The 8,607-nt window shown below is 53.0% G+C and overlaps 1 protein-coding gene across 1 annotated transcript; it reads right to left on the bottom strand.

The window, feature by feature from the left end:
- Nucleotides 1–209: 209 nt before the first annotated feature.
- Nucleotides 210–8,241, bottom strand: PMVK (phosphomevalonate kinase). Its single transcript, XM_069478665.1, has 5 exons — nucleotides 7,876–8,241; nucleotides 6,038–6,101; nucleotides 3,524–3,676; nucleotides 1,587–1,716; nucleotides 210–502 (listed from the first exon to the last, which is right to left on the bottom strand). Exons 1-5 carry the CDS (start codon nucleotides 7,968–7,970, stop codon nucleotides 366–368), a joined length of 579 nt encoding a protein of 192 aa, XP_069334766.1. The 5' UTR covers nucleotides 7,971–8,241; the 3' UTR covers nucleotides 210–365.
- Between the last annotated feature and the right edge of the window lie 366 nt (nucleotides 8,242–8,607).

Here is an 8,607-nt window from a genome sequence, read left to right as displayed (position 1 = left end):
CATCCATACGGGGGAGCCCGAGTTCTTTCCCAGAACGAGAGGTCAAGCACACCGAGACAGGGAGGCAAGGCCACACGGGCTGAGAAGCCTGGCACCCGTGGAGACGGTGACGTTTCTGCTTCAAGCACAGCCAACTCACCCTCCCGTGCCCTTTAAGTCTCCTTCTGAAGAGGTAGGGCTATGCTCCCATAGAGAAAACGAGGTCCCCAGAGGTCTCCTGACCTGCTCGACATCCACCAGCCACCCAGAAATCTAGACCCAGGCCCTCTGCTCCCCCACCTCAGGATCCTACCCCCCCTCCTGCAGGGTCAGCCCCATCCCCACCCCGCAGCCCCTGGTTCATCCTAGAACCCGTCCTAGAACCACTACAGTCTGGAGCAGATAAATCCTATGAGGCTCTCCAACTGCTCCTCCAGGCGCCGCGCATCTCCGTGGTTCTCGATGACCCAGTCAAAGCCCCCAAAGTTGTCCAGGCCACATTCTGACTCAGCATCGTCCACCCCTGTGGAGGAGGCACACAAGGTCAGGCCCTGGCCCTCCAGACGGACGCCAGGCACGGAGGCCCACTGGCCTCTGCTACCCCCGAGCCACGCTCTGCCCACCCCGAAGGCACCTCCCCACCCTTGAAACGCTGTGATGGCAGGTTCAGCAGCCCTCGGCCACCTAAGCCCCAGATGGCCCCTGTTGACTTAACCCTTCATTCGCCACTGCCTACAGAGGGTGCACTGGGTCATTCAAAACCACAGTGCCAGAAGGGCACTGCATTTTCATTTTATGTCAAGCCGGTTGTGTCCATTTTGCCCGACTGGATCCTCTCGGGAGGTAGTGTGTGCCAGGGTCAGAAGCACAGGGTTGAGGGGCCAGCTCCTGCTCTCCCTCTGGGACCCTGGGAAAGAGACTTAGCCTTTCCAGGCCAGCGCCTCATCTGACCACGGATATGCTAATAGCAGCATCCACCTGGCGGGTCTGTGGTGATGATGAGGAGAGAGGATGTGCACAGAGTGCTCAGCACAGGCCTGGTCTGGGTGAGCGCCCCAGAGATGAGCAGCCATCCATAGTGGCCATACCCGTTGCATCTGAACTTCTCCAGGTCACAGTGACCTGCCGCAAGTAGGAGGCCTGAGCTGTGCCTCTGAATTGCCCACAGAGCAGACCCTGGACTTGCACCACTGAAGCTCCTAGTAGAGCTTTCTCTGCCACCCCTGCTACCACGGTAATCAAACAGGAGTGAGACTTGTCAGACTTGCCCTCTGACCACTGTCACTTCCCCCACCAGCCTGGGGAGGAAAGGTGAAGGGCCATGGGGGTAAGTCCCAGCCAGACCTCCAGAGAAGCCCACTGGCCTTGAGAAGACAGCCCAAGTAAGGGAACCAGGCCAAGATCACAGGGGGACCTTGATCCCCAAGGACACCCTCCACCGCACCACTCCCTAACCTCAGAATCTACTTTATAATCCCTCACTCACTTCCCCAGGCCCGCAGGGGAGAGAGCAGGAGACCTGGAGCACAGCGGGTACCCTATGCCCTGCACGTGCGGTGGCTGGCCTGTGTGCGGAGCCCTGGGGACCGAAGTCATGAGTAGCTCACCTGGCGTGAACTCCCAGCCCCGCTGCTGTCGGCTCTGCTCCAGAGCTACCACTCGGACTGTCTGCGTCACGGCCCCATAGGCGTCCCGAAACCACTGGATATCGGACACTCTCCGTGTGTCACTCACCAGCTGCAGGGGAGGGACACAGACAGTTAACCAACAGGACAGGGGGCTGGAGGTGAGGGAAAGCGGGGCCTACAGAGCAGCGTGGGCTCCACCCCCCATGACCGTGAGCAAGTCAGCAGCACGGACGGAGCAGCCTCCTCATTCATGGATCCATCCACTCACTGAACCTGCTGCTCAGGGCTGACTGCGTGTCACACGGTGCTGCTGACATGGCCACTCACCCAGTTACTGAGCAAGTATTACAGCAAGCACCTACTGTGCCGGGGCACTGTGCTAGGTGCTGAGGCTGGAGTGGTGAACAAAACAGACCTGTGATCACTGGACAGTGGAGAGACAGGCCCTAAACAAGCAGCTCTCCAAACAACCGAGAGATCACAGTGCGTATCAACAACGTCTCAACTCCAACGCGGCTAAAACACAACTCCTGATTTTCCCTCCAATCCTCTTCCTCCCCCTACTTCCCTGTCTCAGAAAATGACAATTCTATTTGTCTAGCTGCTCAGAACAAAATCCCTGATAGGGTCTCTCAACCCATAAGCAAATCCTATTGGCTCTGTCTTCAAAATGGGTGCAAAATCAACCCCTTCTCTCCACTCCACCACCACTCTGCACCCCAGCCACACTCACCTGTGTTATAGAAACGTCCGTCCGTCCTCCACCCAGCCTCTCTGCTTCTGCTCCTCCCCACAGCAGCCAGGGCGAGACTTTCAAATCTTAGATCACGTCCCTCGTCTGCTCAAAACCCTCCAATGACTCCCCATCTCACTCCCAAAGACCCTACATGATCTGACCTCACCCACTCTGGCCCCTGGCTCGTCCTCCAACACACCAGACACACTCCCACTGCAGACCTTTGCACTCTCTGCTCTTTCTGGAAAGCTACTTCCCAAATATCTGCTCCCTTATTCACTACCTTATTTTCTTCAGGTCGTGCTCAAATGTCATCATATCAGTAAGGCCTTCCCTGACACGCTTAATGAAACAGCAGCCCCTCTCTGGCCCTCCTCATACCCTAGGCCTGCTTTATTTTGCTCCTTAATATTTATCTCCACCTGACATAGCCTATATTTATTTTGTGCCTATCTCTCCCCACCCCTATCTGTAACGTAAGCTCCCTGAAGACAGAGAGACTTATAGCATTTCTGCACCAGTGTATTGCCAGCACCCAGAACCATGCCTGGCATAAGTAGAGACTCAATATTCACTGCCAGAATGAATGAGGAAGGAAAGGGGTAGCGTGCTGTGGGAGCACCTGCCAGGGAGCACCAGTTAAGATGCTGGTATCAGGGAAGGCTTCCCTGTGGAGGTGTCATATAAACTGAGCTAGAGCTAACTAGGGAAAGGGGGAAAGAAAGGGTAGTCCAGACAGGTGGAAGGGCATGTGCAGAGGCCCTGATTCGGGAAGGACCTGGATTATTTGAGGGACCAGAGAGAAGGCCAGTGTAGCTGCAGCTCAAGCAGTAAGGAGGCTAAAAGGGTAGCAGGAGCTGGATCATACAAGGCCCAGAAGTTCACGTTAAGGATGGTGATTTTGTTCATGAGAAAAATGGGAAGCCACTGAAGTGTTCTAAACAGAAGAGTGACATGACTTAGTTTATGTTTTTAGAAGGTCACTCTGGCTGCTGTGTATTGAATGGATCACAGAAAGCAAGAGCCAAAGCCAGAGACCAGGGCGAAGGCTACTGCAATTGCCCAGGCGAGAGATGGTGGGGGCTTGGACCAGGCAGGGCAGTGGCAGTGGAGCCAGGGGTGAACACAGGAGAGAGCTGGGGAAACAGGTGTTCTTCACGCTGCCATGGCGCCCTCTTACCCAGATGGGCTGGGAGACGCCCTCCACAATCTTCCTGCAGAAGCAGCCTGGGTCGGCCTGGCGTTTCTCCTCCCCCCAGCGGATCATGTCCCTCCGATAGGCCTCCTTGTAGGTGCTGGCATCCAGGAGTCTCTGGAAGTCCAAGCCATGTTCCTGCCCAAAGCACATCACATCTGTGTCACCGGCCTCTCAACCTCAGTGTTTTCTCCTAAAACAGTGAAACAGTCATCTCTACCCTCACCTGCCTCCCCCAGAGCAGATACAAGATTTTGGCCAGGACAAAGTTCTGCCAGGGAAAGGGCCCTAGCAACTAAGAAAGCCCCAGCACTGGCAGATGGAAGAAAGGTCTTGGGATAATCCAGAAATTGTTTCCATTTGTCTTTGAAACGTGTGATGTGGTTTTCTCTTTTGCAATTTTACCTTTCCAATTATTTCTGGCTTAAACTAATCCTGAAATTAGTTTGCATCCCCTGGGCACAGGCTTAGCCTTCAACTAAAGTGGGAAATCTGAAGAAAAAAAAAAAAAAAACTGCATTCCACATCCTCCCACTACCCCTCCTGGCATTATTTGCCCCCTTCCCAAATCCCAAGGAGAGTATAGGTCTCCCTCCTCTCCCCCTCATGCCTTTCCCATCCCCAGATCCCTGGCACCTTTGCTGAAACAGCATCACTCCAGTTGGCTCTGGGCACTCCCAAGCCTCCCACATCCAGAGGACCCGCTCAGGCAGGAGGAGCTGCTCTGACCACCCTGGAGAGCTGCTTCCAGACCTGGCCTCCCCTTCTCCAGGGACACTGACAAGCAGAGGAGTCCATCCGGAGAGCCTCAGGAGGGAACAGGTCTGAAAAACATAACCCAGTTCAAGTTCTGGCTCCCCCACTAACTCACTGCAGCAAGACATTCTCCCTTCGGGCTCCCACTTTAATCGCCCACCTGCCATCTCTTTTACGAGGCGAGGTCAGCAGCCACCTCCCGCTTGGGAAGTGGTTTCCCTCCTGGAGCGCTGTGATCTGCTTGTCAGTTACATTTCCCATTGTGACGTAAGAAATCGATGCACTAACATTTCATTTTGGTTTTGTTCTTTAATGGGAGTGGGGGATGGAGTGGTGCTGGACTTCCAAACAGCAAGGGCAGTCTGGCCTATCACAGTCCCTCAGAGGTTTTAAAATTATGTAACACAACCTCCTGCCCCTTCTCCCTTCCCCACCCCGGTCTGGCGCAGCAGGTCTGGAGTAGGGCCTAAGTGGAGAACTTTGGAACTGGATCACTGGTTTGGAAACTGCTCCTTGGAGGCCTTCAGAAGCGTGCAGGCCCCACTGGGGAAGGCAGAGTGCCTCCTCCTTGCCCTCTTCCCTCCTCCCCCCACAGTCAGAGTCTGTCCCAGTCTGTCTCCTGGCTACAAGCAACTCCTGCGTCCAATTTCACATGGGAAAGGATCTCGCTAAAAAAAGATGAAAACCACCGAACCCCATTGTCTCCACGATTCCTCGGGCTGCCACCCTCTGAATGGGTCCGTTAGCTGGTGAGAGAAAACCCAGTGCTTCCCACGGAGGCAGGGCTGCCATATAGAAGGGGGGACAAATTCATTTTATGTGGCCCTAGAGGCCTCTTGGGTGCACGTAGAGGCCAAGGGCAGAAACGTGGGCAAGCAGGGGGCTGTCACTGTGTGGGAAGCTGACCTTGCCTTCCAGGTTCCCTTCCTGAAGTCTGAGATTCTGAGAGTTCCTATGTACGCATTTTTTTAAACTCCTATCTTAACTATCTGTTTTTTTAAATCTTGTGGTTCAAAATGGAAAAGATACACAGTTCATTTATAGTGAAAAATCTCTCCTCCCCCCCCACCCCGTGCCCTCCCTGAAGGCAAACAGTGGCACCATCGCTCACGTAACCTTCCAGGGCGGTGCAGACACGCGGCCAAGCACCTGTGCCGGCGCTTAGCACAACGCCGGCACCCCAGAAAGATCTGCCGGATGGCTGAATATGTGAGCAAACATATTTACGATTCTCAGTCACAAAGTCCTTCTGGATTTCCTCTTCAGTTTTAGACAAATGTAGCATTGTTCTACATGTTGGGTTTTTTTCACTTAATAAATTACCTTGACAAGTCATGTGACTAAATTTCTAAGGGGATAATTCTAGGGGTGGTGTCAGGCCAGAGGAGGGTGGAGTGAGGGGTGGTGTGATGTACCTTATGTTCTGAGTAAAGTGACATCCCTGCTAATCAATGGCATCAGAGATGCCAACTAGCGCGGAGCGTCTACAGCCTTTCCTGGACACACCTTCTCGAACATGCTCTGGGGAGGTGGCCTGATATAAATGAGGCTATTAGGAAAGACGTTTAGGCTGAAAATGCCGCTCCCCCCACAAAGGGTCCACTCAGAGAAAACCAAGGGCTGGCCACACCCTGCTAGCAGAGGTCATGAGGACCATGCCAGTGACTCAAGCAGCAGCCACAGTTCCAAAGCCCACGAGCTGGCTCCTCCCAATGCACCAGGTGCCACAGAGCCACCGCCTACCTGAGCATACTGCTCCTTGAGTGGACCAGAGAGCCGGAGGACAGCACAGACGTCAGCTCCAAGTCTGTGGGACAGGGAGATCAGAATCCAATTAACCTAGAGCCTCCAGGAGTTTCCAGCTACCAGAAGAGGAGTCCAGAGGCCTGCGTTGAAGTCCCATTTCTGCTAGTGGTATTATGTAACCCTGGGAGGTCTCAACGACCCTGATGCTATTTCCTCATCAGCAAACAGGGATAACACTGTTCTGTCTCCCACGCAGGATTATTATGAAACTCATATGACTATAAAAGAGCCTTGAAACTAACAGGTAAAACCTATAAAATGGTAATTACAGTAGGAACATCCGGGCCTGGCAATATTCTGGCTAGATTAGGTTACCGCTGGGACCCTGAACTAATTCTCTCACAGCCAAGGTATCTCAGTCTCAACTGACTTGGTCACCACAACATATTATAAATAATTCATTCATTCAGTTGTTCAATTTATTTAACCAACTATTCATTGGGTACTATATTTGGATCCAGGTGATACAAATTTGAATAAGACACATGATTCCAGTCCCGGCCTTGGGCTGCTCACAGACACATTTAATGATGGACATAGTGAGATAAGTATTCTTATTTTCATGTTTCAGATGAGGAAACTTAAGTTGAGCAAGGAGGGCTGATGTACCCAAAGCAACGCTGGAAGTAATGAAGCCAGTACTGGTAAAACAAAAATAGCCAACATTTAGTTCCCACACCTTTACTAGGTATCAAGAATTGTTCTAAGCCCTTCACGTGCATTTAATCCTTACAACCACCTTATTATCATCCCCATCTTACAGATGACAAAACTGAGGCACAGAATGGATAAGAAACACACTAATAAATGGTGAACCAGGATTCAAATCCCAGCAGTCTAATTCTAGGGCCTGTGACCACTATTTGACTACTGTGTTTGGGGGTAAGGAGAGATGGCAACTTAGGAAACAGTAGTGAGATACTTGGTGGTGAAAGACTCAGGTGGCGACCTCTGCCCTGGGCTCCCCTACAATTTCTTAGAACCCCTCCAGTACTCTAAATCAGCCTCCTAGTACCCCCACCACACTGGCCTTCCAGAGGCCCACTCCACCTCCTGCCCCTCCTCTGCTCGCCCACCCCACCCACCCATGTGCCAGCAGAAATGCTCCCACAAGGAATGTCTCCTGTGAGAGTAGACACCGTGTGACAGGTATTACTGCTATGTGGGGGCCAGTGAGGTAAAGCAAAGAGAAACCAGTCCTTGAAGCCAAAGCTGAATTTGAATCCTGGATTTGCCACTTACTTTGTGTCCCTGGCAAGATTTTTGTTTGTTTGTTTAACTTTTCAGAGGTCTTTTCAGTTTCTTCATCTGCGAAACGCAGATACTAATACCACACAGTACGTACCTAAGAGGTCATGAGGATTAAATGACACATACACACGGTGCCTGGCACACAATAAAGACAAACCTCAACTATTAGGTGGTGGGCGGGGCAAGGAGCCTGACTTTGGAATCCGTTGTGAGAATTAGGAATGGTATATGCAAAGTGCGTGGGTAGAAACTGTTATTAATGCTTCTTAGAGAGAGAGAGAGACCTACAGCTTGGGGTCTTTGGAGAGGTGGCCGCCTGGTTCTTCAAAGTAGGCGTGTGTAGATTGCTGTTTTAGATGATGCTGACAATCTTCCACCTTCCCCGGCTCAGTGCTGGCTCAGTGCTCATCCTGCCCTGCAGCCGGGGAACCCCTACTCCAAAGCGCTCTCCATCACACTCAAACGCACCCCTGTGTCCCCTGACGCGGAGAGCTCCCCTTCCTCCTGCCCCGCCCCACGGACACCTGCTCCGCAGCGCCTCGGTCACGAAGTCCTTCCCGGATTTCCTCTTCCCGCTGAACAGCAGCACGAGCCGCGGGGCGCCTCCCAGCGGGGCCATGTGGCCGGCCAGGCCTTTCGATCCCTAAAGCTGACACTTCTCCCTACCCTTAAAATCGCACCACCTCGCGCGAAGTGGACGCGGCCACTACGTGGAGCGGCAACAAGCGATGCCACCCTGTGCCCCACCGCTGCAGAGAGGACTGACAGCCCGCGTGTGCACACTTAAACTCACGCCTAAAGCAATACGGACAGCAAAGGGGAGAGAACTGTGAACACAAAGGAGGTTTATTCCCGGCGCGGCCTTCCCCGAAGCAGCTCCCCCACCAGGACGCACTTAGGACGGCCCGACCCCGCCCAGACCTTGGCGTCACGGCCCCGCCTTCTCAACTGACACCCGGGGACGAACTGGACGCAACTACTCTCCTCTAAGGGGGATGACGTCTCAAAACTTCCTGAGGTGAACCTCACGGTCCCGTCCACGCAACCCTACATCATTGTGGAAACATAATGTGTACGTGATAATGTTGAGTACGTTTCCAAAACTGCCTTTTTATTTGTGCATTATAATGCATGCGCCAAAGCAAATCTGCATTTTCCCCGCAGTGAAAGTGGGTCTTTCTGGAGATGGACCGAGGCAATGACACAAACGGGCGTGTCGGGTGGCGTCATACTGGGGGAGGAGCTTAGTCGAACGC

Source organism: Eulemur rufifrons, chromosome 8, assembly GCF_041146395.1.
Source record: "Eulemur rufifrons isolate Redbay chromosome 8, OSU_ERuf_1, whole genome shotgun sequence".
Classification (NCBI taxonomy): domain Eukaryota; kingdom Metazoa; phylum Chordata; class Mammalia; order Primates; family Lemuridae; genus Eulemur; species Eulemur rufifrons.
Note: the sequence above shows the minus strand (reverse complement) of the source record. Positions and strands in the feature narration are given on the sequence as shown.

Coding starts and splice junctions, on each gene's coding strand:
- PMVK (XM_069478665.1), bottom strand. CDS start 7,970: ATGGCCCCGCTGGGAGGCGCCCCGCGGCTCGTGCTGCTGTTCAGCGGG. Junction 3,677..6,037: donor TCAAGGAGCAGTATGCTCAG/GTAGGCGGTGGC, acceptor TGCTTTGGGCAG/GAACATGGCTTGGACTTCCA. Junction 503..1,586: donor GGGCTGGGAGTTCACGCCAG/GTGAGCTACTCA, acceptor CCTCCTCCACAG/GGGTGGACGATGCTGAGTCA.